Consider the following 16,089-nt stretch of genomic DNA (forward strand, 5'->3'; position numbering starts at 1 on the left):
TGGCTTCCACAGCTTCCGATTGGCTGGTTTCTGAACTTTTTTGGAAGTCGAAAGGACTTTCGGAACCAATTCTGTTTGAGAACCAAGGTACGACTGTACATGTTTATGACTAAAGTGATACCGAATACATAAACCACCATACACAGCAACCAACTCAGAACCCGCCCCATAAAGAAAGCAGCATCTCCCCACAACTGCAATTAGAAGGATAATGGAAAATGGGGTTTCGCATTTCCTTCCCCACATGGGCTGAACGACCTGCACAGAACCTACAGTTCACCTGGTCTGAATCCTTTCATTGCTGCCCACCACTGTTCCCCTCACAAAATCTATAGAAGTCATTGATAAAGTTAAAGGGATAATAAACTCCCTTTGGTCATCCTAGTATACTTACCCATGTTATCAAAATAGTCATCTAAGTATTGAAGGAGAGGTGGAAAATTCTCTCTGTTCTCTTCTAAGAGCCATAAAAAACACCGAAGTTCTATCAACGACAGCTCATCTATCATATCTGGAGATGTGCAGGTGAACTCCCTGCCTAGTTTAATGCCATATTTCTCATTCCACAGCACTGCTATGAAGTCAAGATCAAGCTGTAAGATGCATGTTCCATACTTGGCAAAAAACTGTTTTGTAGCTTTTAAACCTGCAAAAATAAATATAAATTATAACACCCAAAAGTGGATTCACATCACAGAATATATTTTGCCCTCTAGGGCAGACATACACAAGGATTTGACCTGCTTACATTTCAAAGAAGCATTTTTTGGGGTAGATCTCCAAGAATTAGACCAACTAGATGGGGGGTAGTATAGTGAAAAACTCATTATCTGGAACTTGTTAAAATTACCAGCGCCCACCCCAAAGCTGGGGCAGGGACAACGACACTAGGAGCCATTGCTCTTTGCAATATGTGGGGAGGGAAGCTGTGAATATTATTGTTGGGTTGTATCCAACAATACCCTTCTGTTCACAGAAAGGTTTCTGATCAAGTGAAGGCATTTGCTAATGGAAAGGAGGAAGCCATTTTCACCAATTCCCCTCCTCTCTGAAAATCTGCTCTGGAGGGTTGTGGGACCATCTGGAAGAGCACAGAATGTAGTGTGTGTGCAGGGAAACTCAGAGAAAATCACTTCCCTCTCCTCCCACCAAGTCATTCATAAAGGCCTCTGCCAGATGAAAAGTCCATCTGGATTGAGCCCACTGAGAGCTGGCTATGGATACAAGTATCCTATCACAAAGTAACCACAAACAAAACTGATCCACACACCTGTCATAAAGTTGTCTGCCTGAACAGTATGAGAAACTGCAAAGATGCAAAAGCAAAACTAGCAGTGTGCTAAAAGCAGGCATAGGCAAACTTGGCCCTCCAGATGTTTTGGGACTACAACTCCCATCAACCCTGACCGCTGGTCCTGTTAGATAGGGATGATGGGAGTTGTAGTCCCAAAAACATCTGGAGGGCCGAGTTTCCCTATGCCTGGCTAAGAGTGAAGAACAAATGAGCATCTTGGTTTGAACGTCTTCTCAGCAAACAATTCTAAGCAGGAAATGTGCAGTCTAATATATTGAGACTATTTTGAGAATATTAAAGGAGCATAATAAAACTTGGAAATTAGTACAAAAATTAAAAAATAAGGAACAAGAAGTGCATTGGAAATGTAATTATTGCTACCCAAATCTTGCTTGTAAAAAACTGAAAACAGCAATGATCTAAACTTTGGAAATTACAGTGCTGGCCAGCAAGGGCATAAATTTTCCAATTACCTATATCCTTGTTTTTGATACTTAAAGCATAACCTTATGCTTTAACTATAAATATAAACAGAGAGGGATTTGTTGATCAGAATTATTTACAAATCCAGTTCCTAACTTTTATTTTCCAGATCAGCTGCAATTGCAGCCAGCTCTCATATCTAATGTGAACAAGCCTAATAGATAAATGCTCAAGAGTTAAAACCCTGTAATGGAACTAAGCCTCAGGTTTATGTTACAGTATAACCACAAATAACTTACTCTTACCATTACTATCAAGATGTTTCATTAAATCGTGTAGTCTAGGATCCACTTCTTCAAGCTCACTTAAAACATGAACAAAAATTCTTGTCGCCACTCTATTATTTTTGTCAATTACGGAGCTTACAATCCGATCCATTACTTCAACTGAGGTTACACAGTTTGTTGAAAACCGTGTGTGGTCCGCTTCGCCAATTACCCACCACGAAAACAGTTCATTAAGAAGTTTGAAGCCATCATGTACGCCTCTCCGTATTTTCTCAAAATTCTGCATAATAAGCTGCAGGACTCTATCCCCAGCAAAATAATTCTTGGGAACAAGACCACCACCGCTCCCTAAGATTAAAAAGCAAAAACAAAACCGTGAATGCCCAGATACATAACAGAAACGCAGGACCCCACGGGGGGGGGGGATCAAGGTATTCTCAATACAGGTATTTACTGTCACATACCTTTATCACTGTCATCATTTGATATAGAGTCTGCTGTGTGAAGCACTTCTGCAAAGTTCCCTAGTGACAGTGAAGCGTCTTCTTTCATTAATTTCCTCTTCAATTTCCTATCCTGTTTTTTCTGTAGGGTCCTAGAACTGACACAGTCAACTTAAAGTGAAGCCTTTTATTTTTAAAAGCAATTGGACATTTTTCAGTTGAAATGTAAATATTCAAGACTACTGCTCTTTCAGGGAAAATAAGTCTCCTGGCCTGTTAATATATGACAGAAGCTCCCGAAAGAGAGCTGCCTGACTGTATCAATCATAGCAGACACATGAAGACGTAATCCAGCAGCAATCCTTATGTGAAGGCCATTATAACACTAAATGCGAACAGGCCTTCAAGTATCCAAATATATATTCAGGATTGTATCCAGTAAGGTCTTTCCAGCAAACAAAAGTCTCCCTTAACCAGAAAACAAGATAGAGACCATTTTGGCCAATTTCCCTTACCCTACTCTGAATATTTCCTGCCTTAGACAACAGGTGGCGATACAAACCCCCATGTTCTTCAATGAGACTACCATCTTGTGTCAGCCGCTCTGAAAACGAACTGCTAGTATTATATGACTAGCTAGGAAACTTACCTTGTGCATTCCTGTTTAACAATGGGCCTTGGAGGATTCTTGCTTTTTATTTTATCTTCATACTAAGAGGAGAAAAGAAAAATGGGAGCTTCAAAGATTTATTTTCCGTAACAGTGCTTTATTATAATTGTGGAAAATAAAATACTGTTCTGACATTAGGTCAAAGCAAAGAAACGAAAATGAAATTTATATAGTATGACAACAAATTTGGAAATGTTCAATGCAGGTAATAATAAAGGTTTCTTTTCATCTAATTCCATTTCTAGTATTTATATTATAAAAAATACTAACCAGAAATCAATTCTTACCTCACATTTGATTAAACCAGAGGAGCTGAAGACAGCAATATTAGAAATGAGACCGCTACAATCTGGAGTGAAACATAGCTCTCGAAGGAAGTCCTGTGGGTGTGAGAAAAAGGACTTGTGGGTAGGATTTCGCTACAGAGGCTACAGAAGTAAAGCATTAAACATTTGATGTTACCTTTTCAGTTTTATCTGTATATCTTGCTGCTTTCAACTTCTTCCAACAGCTTACATGAAACTCCACTTTACATTGTTCACAGCAGGTAACACGTATAAAACCCTAAAGTTTGGAGATCACAGATAAGTGAGCACTGTGAGTTCAATAGTAAGGCACCATTTATATTAGGAAAATTCAAAACATATTTCACATAAGCCTCTTAAGAGAAAGTGCACCTAAATTAAAAGTATCTGAAGATCCTTTTCAACAACCTTCATATTACCTTGAAATCTGGGTCGCTAAAATAGATTTTTATTTTCTGCGCTTGGCACTGCTGGTAGCGACAAACTGCATGTGGAGCTGGAGGAAATCTGCATTCTTCAATGTGATCTTGCAATATAACCTATGAAGCAGGAAAGCAAGTTAAATATTGTAGCATCTTCCCTGGAAATTCTGTACTACCAAGTGTGCATGTTTATAAATGCAGTCTCATCAAGCAGAATACTGAATATTCATCATTTCCTCGACTTTCAATTTCTTCCACTTTCTATTGTTTGCCACCCCACAGAATATTAGGCTGCCTGTTAGGTAGGAAGGAATTCAACCCATCTGTATGAGGCCAGGCTTTCAAAGTTGACTACAATGATGCAAGATGAAGTCACACAGTACTGCTCATAGATTCACAGAATCATAGAGTTGGAAGGGATCCCATGGGGCATCGACTCCAACCCCCTGCAATGCAGGAATCACAGCTAAAACATCTCTGGCAAATGGCCACCCAAGCTCTGTTGATAAACCTCTAACGAAGGTTTCCAAAGTAGTCTATTCCGCTGTCAAACTACAAACAAAGCAAATGGGTTTATTGCTCTTTAATTTTGTTCTGTGAGGAAGGGGCAATCTCAGTGATGAAGGTGCAAATAAGTAAATGGTAACTGACCTAAATACAACTTCTGATGCCAGTACAATTCAGCTGATTAACCGAGGTATTCTACAAAGATCCCATATTCAGTGCAGCGGGCAAGTCATTCAAAAGACTTCCTTGCCATTCAGGGACCCTTAGCAGGTATTTAGATCCCCAATTGCTAAGGGCAATCCTTATACCAGAAAGGATGGACAGAGTCACACATTCAAACATGCTCACCTCCACTGAAGATGAATGCAAGATTCTCTGCTTTACCAATTTGTTCCTTGATGTAGTCCTCAGAATATAGACAGAACTTATCCTGGACAGCCACCACACAAATGATATACAAACTGGGTTTGGTTTTGTTTAGCTTTACAGGGTAACAATCTTACTTACCTGAAATTTTTCTGTTCTTGTCTCTTCAATAACTATGGAAGTTGAAGGCCACGTCAATACACCAGGCACAATCTTATGACTAACCATGGTCTTTGATTTCAAAAACTGGTCCAGAGCTTCTGAAAACCTATCGTGTACGCCAAAAGACTCAACGTCACATGCTATATCCAAGCATCCCTAGTGTCAGCATGTTTCGTGTTTAGGAATCCAATGAAATATGAGTGTTGTTCCTCTCCCCAGAACCCCAAGCACAATTTGAAAATGGGAAGTAATTGTGGCTGGTTTAATTTTTAGTTCTGGCTATTTATTTATTTTATATACCGCCCTATACCCAGAGGTCTCAGGGCGGTTCACAGAAAAGATCGCCATATATAAAATCAAAATAAGAACAATAACCCAATTAACACCCCCCTCAAAAAAGAGCCTCATTTAAAAAGGGTATAGGATGTCAATCAGGTCAACTTGATTGGTTTAAAAGGAACATTTTTGCCTGGCGCCTAAAGGTGTATAATGAAGGCGCCAGGCGAACTTCCCTGGGGAGAGCATTCCACAGATGGGGAGCCACTGCAGAGAAGGCCTGATCTCGTGTTGCCACCCTCTGGACATCTCAAGGAGGAGGAACACAAAGAAGGGCCTCAGAAGATGATCTCAGGGGCCAGGTAGGTTCATATGCCTTTCTAACAGGAGTTAAACATCAACTCTGGATTCCATAGTCCTTTTCAAAATAAAGAGGCAGCTCAAGTTAAGCATGCTCACTCTCCCCTCACCTTGACACAGTAGTGCAGCGGTGAGGGCTGCTGCGATTGTTTACTCATCTTGCTTGCTTCCTGATCTGTTTTGGCAACGGCTGCTTTCCCTAGAGCAGGGGTGGCCAACTCCCAAGAGACTGCAATCTACTCTCAGTGTTAAAAACTGGCAGTGATCTACCCACTCTTGGGGGCTTCAGGTCAAAGTTGTTGAGCTTTTTTTTTTAGGGAACAGGAAGGCCCATTTTTTAGGGGTTCAGGTCTAAATTGTGTAGCTATTTTTAGGGAGGAGGAAAGTCAGTGATCTACCACAGATGTCCAGTGATCTACCAGTAGATCACAATCTACCTGTTGGACGTGCCCTAGACCAAAAAGTCCAGGCAGCTTCCCACAAGTTATCAGAGGGAGTAGAAATCCATTTGCTAGGGGAAGCGGAAAGCAAAAGCAGCCTGCACAACAGGACTGGCTTAGAATCCCTCTTTGTCAGAAGAGCAAGCCATGGGGGAGTCTTCTCCACCCCATGTTACTTGAACTGCATGCTGTAAGTCAAACTCCTCGACCAGGGGTCAATACAGAGGGAGGTTTGATGATGAGTGACCCCTACAGCTTAAACAGCAGCAAGCCATCAAGCAAAACTGTTGACTATCACATTTCTTTCCAATTTGATCAAAGGCCACAGGCATATTTTTAACTCTCTCACTAAACATATATTTCATCTCAAATAAGCCTGCCTTCCTGGAGAGCGGTATTAGTGGACAACTGAATAGGTAAATGAAATTTCTGAATTCCTCCCTAAGAGTTCACACGTATGATAGAAAAGTTTTGTCCTCTTTGGTCCTCCACTCTGACTATTCTTCTCTAGTGCGATCAGAGTAAATGTGAAATGGACAAATTCAAGAGGTGCAAGAACTGTCCTCAGACAAGGTATTTAAGCGATCAGGTTTTTAAAGAACAAATGAGCTCAATTTCTAAAATCAACATATTATACTCACCTATTTTGTCTCAAATATACTTTTCCAATTCCATAATGTGCTAAGCAATCAAATCTCACTTTCTCATACTTCTCAATTATGTTATTGAAATGGTCTTTGGCTTTGGTTAGTTCCTTTGAAAACAAATGAAACGGTTTGATAATAATTTCAAACACAATCAAAACAGCAAAAGGCAAAAGAAATATAAAGCAAAAATAGTTACAGCACACGATGGAGATTTCAAGACTTCTTGGGATGGCATGTTAAATGCTTACCATAAAGGTAAAGTCATTTTAAAATAACTGAGGTTGAGAATTTTGAGAATGGCATCTGATGCCTTCGTAGATGCGGTAAATCAGACCCATTTTTGTTTTCAATACGTGCAGTATACCACAAAGGCTACTAATACCACAAGGATACAAAAGGCTTCCGAAGTAAAATAAACTAATACATTTGCCTTCTATGACTGCATTTCAGCAAAAAATATAGGCACCTATGGGACAGAACTATGCATGATTGAAAGTTTTTCTTGGAAATTTCCACCATAGTGACGTGAACTGCAGAAGTAGGCTACTTTTAGATTTTGAAATTTAAATGTGGACTTCCCTAGTGCATGATAAAAATGTTACATAATCTCTGTCTCATGTCAGGATAGCAGTCATTAAGTTTCCGGACTCCTTGCCTACAGGTCCTTGGATTCTTGAGTTTCGTACTCTGTTTTAAATAAAACAATATCCCCATGACTGCACACAACTCACTGAACATATGGATGAAATATTTGTTCAAACTGAAGAAGATTATTTATACAATACATTTGCATATGGGTTCAACTTTATGATTTCAAGTTTTGAAATTTGTTACAAATAAAAAAGATGGCATTTCCCTGCAAACAGTTTAGATGGGAACAAGTTATTAGTTCCTGTGCTAGCTAAGTCAGCAGCCGCCCACTGTTCTAGTAAGACATTGGCAGGAGGGCCCTGGCCAACACGTAATAGCTTGAATCTTACCTCAGGCTGCCCTATTCCAAGGAGAGCAGTAGCATAGCCATAGAGGATGACGACATAATCAACAACAGCAAACTTCAATGGCTGCATCAAGTTTAAAAAATAATAATAAAGAGAAGACAAGAAAAAAATGGTTTGTCATTAAAAATCACATCCTCAAGTTAACAAAACTTGACAGAAAGAATTGTATCCATTGGAACCTGTACTTTATATACATTAAGTTTCTGTCTGCTCAACTGCATCTGATCCCTATCCTAGACAAGATTACTTTGTTCATAAATCTTTAACCCAACATTTTGCAAACACCTAGGGTGATATACAACCAGGTCGTACTAAAGAGTAGACTGAAATCAATGGAGTTAAGTAACTGCCCACTGATTTCAATTAGTTTATGCTGATTATTTCTAATGTTGGATGCCACCCTTAGCCTTACAGGGAACTGAATCGTAGAAATAAGTTACTTTGCCTTTATAATTTACTATGACACAGAAATTAGAAAGACTACACAAAATGCACAAAACCTGGAAGATGGATTTCAGAGTCACTGAAAAACCATTTTGCATATTTCCTGTTCTGTTTTCCAGAAATTTCAATTACTTAGCACAATATAATAGTGGATGTACTTAATAAAACTAACCTTTACCTTTTTATTAGGAATGCTTAAAAGAACCGTAAACATATACAGAAGGTAAAACTTATCTTGAGCAGACCATGGCATTCTCCCTATTACCTTTAGGTTGGATGGATCTAGAACACTTAACAATCGTGCAAAGGATTGTTCAGCATTGTGAAAGCGCTGATCCATCAGTGATGTACATCCATCTTCTACAGTACTCTTCAACGACAGTATTAGTGTCCCCTGCAGAAATCAACAAGGGACAAATGTTGTCTTTGTTTCCTTTATCAAAACATTATGCTTATCAGACCAGTAATACATGTTTGAATTTAATAGTTCACATTTTTATTTCTTACCTAAATGTTAATTCTGTAGCAATCTTAGGGAGCTAAAATGGCACACAAACTGTAACACAAACAAACCCAGGAGACCTTGAGACTATTCAAATAATCCCTACAAAATATGTACTATGCCAAGCTGGCAACATAGATAAAAGTCAATGGGGGACGGGGACAGAAACGGGTCACTCCCATGATCTGATTATTCTGTTTATAAGGACCCGCTTGCCCCTTTCCTCCAGGAATAAGAGCAGGGCCAGGATGCCACTGTTCACTAAGAAGGAAGAACTTTCATGACAAATTCAATGTTTCTTACCCCTGCTCCCATTTCAGACAAACCCACCCTGTTCCTTACAGAAAGAACTGTACAATCGTTAGCATATAGCTCTCTATCATCTCAATTTGGATTGCAGCCTGGTCTGAAGACTACTACGAACATAACATGCAATTAAGAGTGGGTAAAGACTTATGCAGCTGGCATAATGTATTGTGGTCTTCACCTGGACTTCAGGCTAGGAAGAGATCCCAGCTGACACTAGGAAACCTGCCAACAAGGGCTTGTGTCCGATGCTGCACCCGTGGGGTTCCGCTGGCACAAAAGGACTTCCTCTCCTTCCTCCACATGCCCCCAAAATATATTCCAGTGTCCCTGAACCCCCCAGAGCTGATTTTGAGCACACCCAGGGGACAGAAGAAAGCTCCACTGCAGGCATGGATGTATAGCACACCAGTGGAGCTGCAGTGTTAGATACAGCCCACAATTTTTAAAAAGTACTTGGTGCTGTGTTTCACTTGTACATGTGAAGGCAACACTATGAACAGAATCCCATAACGAAAAACTGCCTGGTTTTAAATATTCAGTGGAGGCTGCTGCTATATAATGTTCTACATGCCTTTCACCAACCATATGTAAACAGCATTCCTGACATTCAGTAAATTCTTAAATTTGCAATGCCACGCTTTTTACATATCTGTTACCTGTTGCACAGTACTACAGGGAGCTTTCTGTTTGTCCAGACATTTCTGAGAATCAGTTTTTGAATTCAGCTCATCTCTGGAATTAAAAAATACAGTTACTTTTGTCAATAACTCAAATGCACACACATTTCATGCTCTAAAAAAACAACAACCCACAACCTGGGAAACTTGTCCCTGGGAAGCAGGGATTGTCCCCAACCTCTCATGTGCACCAGGGACCAATGTCCTGGTGACGTCCCGTCCCCCCAACCTATCACGGCCAATTAAAAAAAGTGGACACCCAGGTATGAAAGCTACAATAAATAAAGGTGTTAAGGTGAAACCCCAAAAACATTTCAAAGGGAAGTTCTGAATCTGAAAGTATTTCCACTATTATAATGCAAGAGAAACAATACCTTGTCTTTTCAAAGTCATTCATTTTGCTCCTGGATTTTCCTGGATTTTCCCTCAGCCCTGTCATGAGGGGGAGGGGGGGGAAATCATTTTGAACCTGGTTATTTTCCTTAAAAAGAACTACACACTTTGCATCAAAAATTTCAAGGAACTGTACAAAGAAGCTGAAAATTTGACAGGGCTGAAAAAAGCAACATGCTAACACTTAGAAACTGATTGTTATGTGCCAACACTGTACAAAGCTAACTGAAAATTCTGATGTCTTTACCCTGGTCTATGCAATAATTTTCAAGCTTCACTCAGAGAAAAAAAGATGCAAGGACTGCTGAACAGAAATGGAATGAATTGTGTGTGGAGGCACCAGATACGGAGGGCAGCAGGGGACAGTGTGCGGAGGCCCTTATCCAGTCGCTGTAGCGACACCAGAGCCACTCCATCATGATGGAGCAACATTACGACACAGTGCGTGCCAACGTTCAACACCCACATTGGGGGACCCAAGTCGGCGCCTCTGCCTGACACACTAATGTTTTGGGGTATGCATACCATGGACCACATATGGTCTAACTTATTTTAACTTACCTGACGAAATATCTGAAAGACGATCTTTGTTTTCTTTAGTTAAGGTATTAGCTGCTACCTGTAAAAAGATTTTAAAATGAGTATTTCCTCCCACCGCACAAGAAAGGGGCATGTTGCTAAAACCACCCACCTGAATAGATTTCCTTGATATGAAGTGTTGTGCGTGTTCACCCATGGAAATGGAAGAACTCAAATGCTTCTACCAGGAAGGCATCTTAGGCCGTGAGTTTCAAATCCCCTTGTCTAACTGTCTAATTGTGCTCAGAGCAGGCTGGCAATGTTATAATACTTGCTAAATCAGATGCGCAGTTACTAATGGCAAGGATTTCTGGGGAAGAATGCAAAGCATCTCTGTGTACTCTTAACTGAAGCCCAACACACCCAACTGGCATAATACAACTTAGGAGGAAGCTACACCGCCTAACCTAAGGACTGGAAGGCAGGTTTAGCCACCGCTGCCTATGTGTGCGCAACAGGATGCTTCACTTTTCCCCAGCAAGAGTGAATTCCCAACCAACCCACTTACATGAAGTTAAGTAAATGGATGCATTCAGGAAGCTGCTAGGGTAGGGCTAAACATGCTCACAACCCCTGGTGATCCTTGTGCTCAAGATAGGGAGGGGGTAGATTTTGCTGCCTCTTAACCTGGCTCTACAGAAAAGGATGGGAACTTCAAAGCTTCAACTCTGTTCATGTATATCCCCATTTTTGGACTATTTTTCCTGATCACACAGTGAAAAAGGGTGTGATGTATCAGCACCTATGCTTCAATCTACCTATTGCTATTTACCAAATTTTATGCGGGTGGCGCTGTGGGTTAAACCACAGAGCCTAGGACTTGCCGATCAGAAGGTCGCAGTTCGAATCCCCGTGACAGGGTGAGCTCCCGTTGCTCGGTCCCTGCTCCTGCCAACCTAGTAGTTCGAAAGCACGTCAAAGTGCAAGTAGATAAATAGGTACCGCTCTGGCGGGAAGATAAACGGCGTTTCTGTGCGCTGCTCTGGTTCGCCAGAAGCGGCTTAGTCATGCTGGCCACATGACCTGGAAGCTGTACGCCGGGTCCCTCGGCCAATAAAGCGAGATGAGCGCAGCAACCCCAGAGTCGGTCACGACTGGACCTAATGATCAGGGGTCCTTTTACCCTTTACCTTGATGCAGGGTATTAATTATTCCTACACAGTGGTACCTCGGAAGTCAAACTGAATCCATTCCGGAAGTCCGTTCAACTTCCAAAACGTTTGGAAATCAAGGTGCGGATTCCAATTGGCTACACAGGAAGCTCCTGCAGCCAATCGGAAGCTGTGGAAGTCACGTCAGATGTTTGGGTTCCAAAGAACGTCCGCAAACCAGAACACTCGCTTCCGGGTTTGCGGCGTTTGGGAGCCAAAACGTTCGACTCACAAGGTGTTCGGGATCCAAGGTACGACTGTATGCTAAGAATCTTGGGTTAAGCAGGGCAGAGAGATTGGAATCAATGACCTTCCCAGTTACAGTATCATCTGCTGCCTGCCAATCAATTGAGATTAGGCCCAGTTCATCCTGTTCCATGCCCCACTCCGGGTACTAGCAAAAGAAACTGCATTTCAAATGCAGAATGTGGTTGCTTTTATCAAATTTCACAACAGAATGAATCCATCCATTCCTCCTTTCCTGACCCGACTAAGATTAAGAAGGCATTTGAAAAGGTTCTTTCTGTGCAGCCTGGTTCATAAAAACCTTAATATAAGAGCTGCTGTAGCATAGTAAACAAGAGAAAGAGCTAAAATGCAATGCCCCACTTGACTCTCACCCATGGGATCTCAGGCAATCCATTCTCCCTCAGCCCACCCACCATCCCCATTTGTGTAACAGGGATAATAAATACCAACCTCTATAACAAAGTTGTAACAATTACAAAATAATGTACATGGAGTGCTCTGAACATCTGAAAGCACTATATAAATGGCTTATATGCTCCTTCTTTTTCAGCAGCTAGCAGGAAGGTGACTAGCTGCAGCTCCACTACTCTTAAGATGTTCTTGGTGAACAAAACAGAACCTGCCCCAACTCTTGCCCCAAACAGAGAGCTGATGGGCTCAGATATTATCAGCTCCGGCTGCAGTTTATGCAGAACCAAGCTTCCCTGCTGCTGATTGTCAGGAAGCAGCCATGTCTACTGTTCTTAAAGAAGAAGCCTCTCAATTTGAACAGGAAGTAAGTTTTCAAGTTATTACTTGCTCAAAACCCAGTTAGCATCCTAAAGACTGCCAAATAAAAACCCAACATAATTGTTTAATACCTGTTTTTTCTTGCTTTTGCCAAAATTTCCTCCCATTGAAAAGGAGCACCGCTGTAATTTAACTCTGCATATGCATTTGGCAATCTTCAAGTCTACAGCCTTCCCTTTCGTTTCGTTTCTCTAAACGGCTAAATGACTCACTTTCTCCTCCCAGGTCCACCCTTAACTTCCTTTGTATGCATTGTCACAGGTTCAGCTAACTGTGCTGAGCCAACAGTCTCTCATCTAGAACAGTCGTAATTTGCACAATGGCAGGTAAAGAGGACGCCAGGTTAAGCACTCTCAAAGTAACGTGAAGGGCCTGCAACCCCATCCTCCTGATGTCAAGGGACTAAGTAAATTCACGAGTCCCATCCACAGAATTACAGCTAGGTAAAATGGTATCAACTAGATAAGATGCACTGGAAGTTTATGAATCACCAAGACCAAAAGCCCTACGTCAGGGGTCAGCAAACTTTTTCAGCAGGGGGCCAGTCCACTGTCCCTCAAACCTTGTGGGGGGCTGGACTACATTGGGAAGGGGGGAATGAACGAATTCCTATGTCCCACAAATAACCCAGAGATGCATTTTAAATAAAAGCACACATTCCACTCATTTAAAAACATGCTGATTCCTGGACTGTCCGCGGGCCGGACTGAGAAGGCGAATGAGCCGGATCCGGCCCCCGGACCTTAGTTTGCCTACCCATGCCCTACGTGAACCTTCTCCAAAGATGCTCAGCTAGAGCTAATTCTGTTGGATTTTCAGCACCAGATGAAGATAATTCTATTCTCCCAGGATTTTTATATATTTTATTTTCAGATGTTTTTACTACTGCCTTGCTGTTCTTATGGCTGCTTTTACTGGTACCTTGTTGCTTTTATTTTTGTCTTACTGCTATTTTCACTGGGGATGGGAATTAAGCCTGATTTTAAATTTGTTTTTATTATACCATGAGCCACCTTGGAAGCTGCTGAAAGATTGCCAAAAAAACTTAATAATGGGGAAGGTTACTTAACAGAAACAAAAAGGACCGCAAGGCAGATAAGGAAAAAGATACAAAAATAGCAGGTTGTTGTTTTTGTTGTTATTCCCTACTCACCCTTTACCATAAGGTCCCAAGGCAGGGTTGAACAACGTTAAAATGCAACATTAAACCGTTTATGACTTTGCTAAGCCAGGACAAAATTATTAAGAATAACAGGAAATCTTAATTAGAAATGTGGGTAGAAAATTACTCTTGAAGAGCAAGACACAAAACTCCCCTTCAAACAATGACTACATTTAATTGTAGGAGGAAAACATAGTTTGGCATTAAGAGTAAGCAGATATTAAAAGTAAGCCTGAAGTTTGCCTAAGCCTTCCTCCCCTTCTCCTGCAAGCGAAGGGAAGGATTTCTGTTACTGGCTAGCAGGAAACATTATTTACTGCACTTGGACAAAATTGCAAACTCTCTCGTATCCAACAGCATGTCAAATAAATAACAAAAATGGAATTTGTATTATATTTGCTATTGTGACTTCTAACTGGTGCTAGAATCCAGGAGATATCGCTCTATGTATTGCTTCACAATCAACCAATATGGATGAGCCTGTGCTATTACATTATGCTCTTCAGCTATTTGAGCTTTGAAATGTTTCAAATTTCCAGATTAAGAATATATATGGCTACCAACGAAGCAGCACAGACACTTGCTTTCTATCTCATAGAGAAATACTATTTTCGCCCAGTAGCAACCACTCTTGCTTCTAAAAAATTCCTAGTTAAAGCTGATCCTATGCATATTTATTTGGAAGCAAGACTGGCTTTGTTCAATGGAACTATTTTCATGATTTAAAAAGTGCTATGTTTAAAAGGTTTGTTGCTTTTTTCAGTCACATTCACAGATCTTCTTATAACAGGCCAAGTAGCTAGTTGCTTGCCAAGTTCAAATAACTTTAAAGTGAGATAAATTAATACAAAGCCAGGCTATATCACTGCCAACAAAAAGTTAAAGCGACAGCAGAGTCAGGGTTGGCAAGGTAAGGAGCAGGAACCTAAGAACCCTGAAATATATATTCATGTTTAAGGAAATTTCTGACAGCACTGTCTTCCAGACAGCAGCTCTCAGTACAAGCAAACGAAAACAACTCACCTTTGTATGCTTCTGTTTACCAAGATTGTTGTCAGGCTGCGTTTTCTTTTCATTGTCAGACTTCTTTGATTCCTGGGCACTGACTGAAGGAGATTCTGTAGAACTAAACCAATAATTCAAAATAAAACACACATTGCTTGTGGGGGAGGGGGGTGCCAGAAGATTATGAATTGTTTTAGGATCCGGAAACGTTCTTTTGCCATCGTTCTTTGGTAATAAAATAAAGCAACACCCTATCATAAGATGTGAAGAGTTGTTTTCTAGAACATTCACATTAAGAATAACTGTATCTACAAATGCAACCTTTTTCGTTCAGGACCCACTTCCCTTCTTTACAGAAAGAAGAGAGCAGCTGGGCTCTTAAGAGAGGCACACAGGGCTGTTTTCCTTTTCTAGGGAGTGAAGGACAGTTCTGAAGGCAGCTTTCAGAACAATTGACACTGCTCCAACACTGGAAGCAGAGAATGTAAAAAAAGATACAGGACCCCTGTACAGTTAAGTCCATTCAAAGGTGACTATGGGGTTGCAGCGCTCATCTCGCTTTCAGGCCGAGGGAGCCAGTATTTGTCCACAGACAGCTTTCTGGCTCCTGTGACCAGCATGACTAAACCGCTTCTAGCACAACGGGACACCGTGACGAGTGCCAGAGCACACGGAAATGCTACTTACCTTTCTGGCACAGTGGTACCTATTTATCTACTTGCACTGGTGTGCTTTTGAGCTGCTAGGTTGGCAGCAGCTGGGACAGAGCAATGGGAGCTCACTCCGTCATGGGGATTTGAACTGCCAACCTTCTGATCGGCAAGTCCAAGAGGCTCAGTGGTTTAGACCACAGTGCCACCCGTGTCCCTAAGCAGAGAAGACACCAGGGCAACAAACATGTGGGTGAATGGTCACTTTTAACAAGGTAATTATCACTGTCTGCACTTTTCTGCATTCCATTGCCTTCTGACCTCACTGTTTACAATTCCTCCCTCTCTATAGCCATGCATATATGCATCCACAACTCCGGATAACACTTCAACACATCTGAGCATAAAGCTTCTGCCAGAATGAATTTGTTAGTCTTCCACAAGACCCCTTATATTGTTCTTTATTATATTTTACTGTATTTTTACCTTATTTTTGAAAGCCACTCTGGAAGTGCTGAAGGATATTTTAAATAAATAAAAAGGGGGGGAGGGAATCAATGGGCTATTTCCCTCTTTGAA

General features: G+C 41.1%; 1 protein-coding gene across 3 annotated transcripts in view; it reads right to left on the bottom strand.

The window, feature by feature from the left end:
- TTC3 (tetratricopeptide repeat domain 3) overlaps positions 1-16,089 on the bottom strand; it is a 60,661-nt gene that overhangs the window by 25,141 nt on the left and 19,431 nt on the right. For all 3 annotated transcript variants that reach the window (XM_083500162.1, XM_083500161.1, XM_083500163.1), the window contains 15 exons: positions 14,879-14,981; positions 10,487-10,544; positions 9,907-9,964; positions 9,512-9,587; positions 8,310-8,438; positions 7,583-7,663; positions 6,597-6,709; positions 4,859-4,985; positions 3,842-3,961; positions 3,580-3,681; positions 3,405-3,497; positions 3,097-3,158; positions 2,469-2,605; positions 2,023-2,352; positions 395-646 (listed from right to left, as the gene is read on the bottom strand). In XM_083500162.1, coding sequence (XP_083356288.1) covers positions 395-646; positions 2,023-2,352; positions 2,469-2,605; positions 3,097-3,158; positions 3,405-3,497; positions 3,580-3,681; positions 3,842-3,961; positions 4,859-4,985; positions 6,597-6,709; positions 7,583-7,663; positions 8,310-8,438; positions 9,512-9,587; positions 9,907-9,964; positions 10,487-10,544; positions 14,879-14,981 — 1,841 coding nt within the window. The remainder of the gene's footprint in view (positions 1-394; positions 647-2,022; positions 2,353-2,468; positions 2,606-3,096; positions 3,159-3,404; positions 3,498-3,579; positions 3,682-3,841; positions 3,962-4,858; positions 4,986-6,596; positions 6,710-7,582; positions 7,664-8,309; positions 8,439-9,511; positions 9,588-9,906; positions 9,965-10,486; positions 10,545-14,878; positions 14,982-16,089) is intronic.

This window comes from Podarcis liolepis (assembly GCF_965112155.1).
Source record: "Podarcis liolepis genome assembly, chromosome: 4".
NCBI lineage: Eukaryota > Metazoa > Chordata > Lepidosauria > Squamata > Lacertidae > Podarcis > Podarcis liolepis.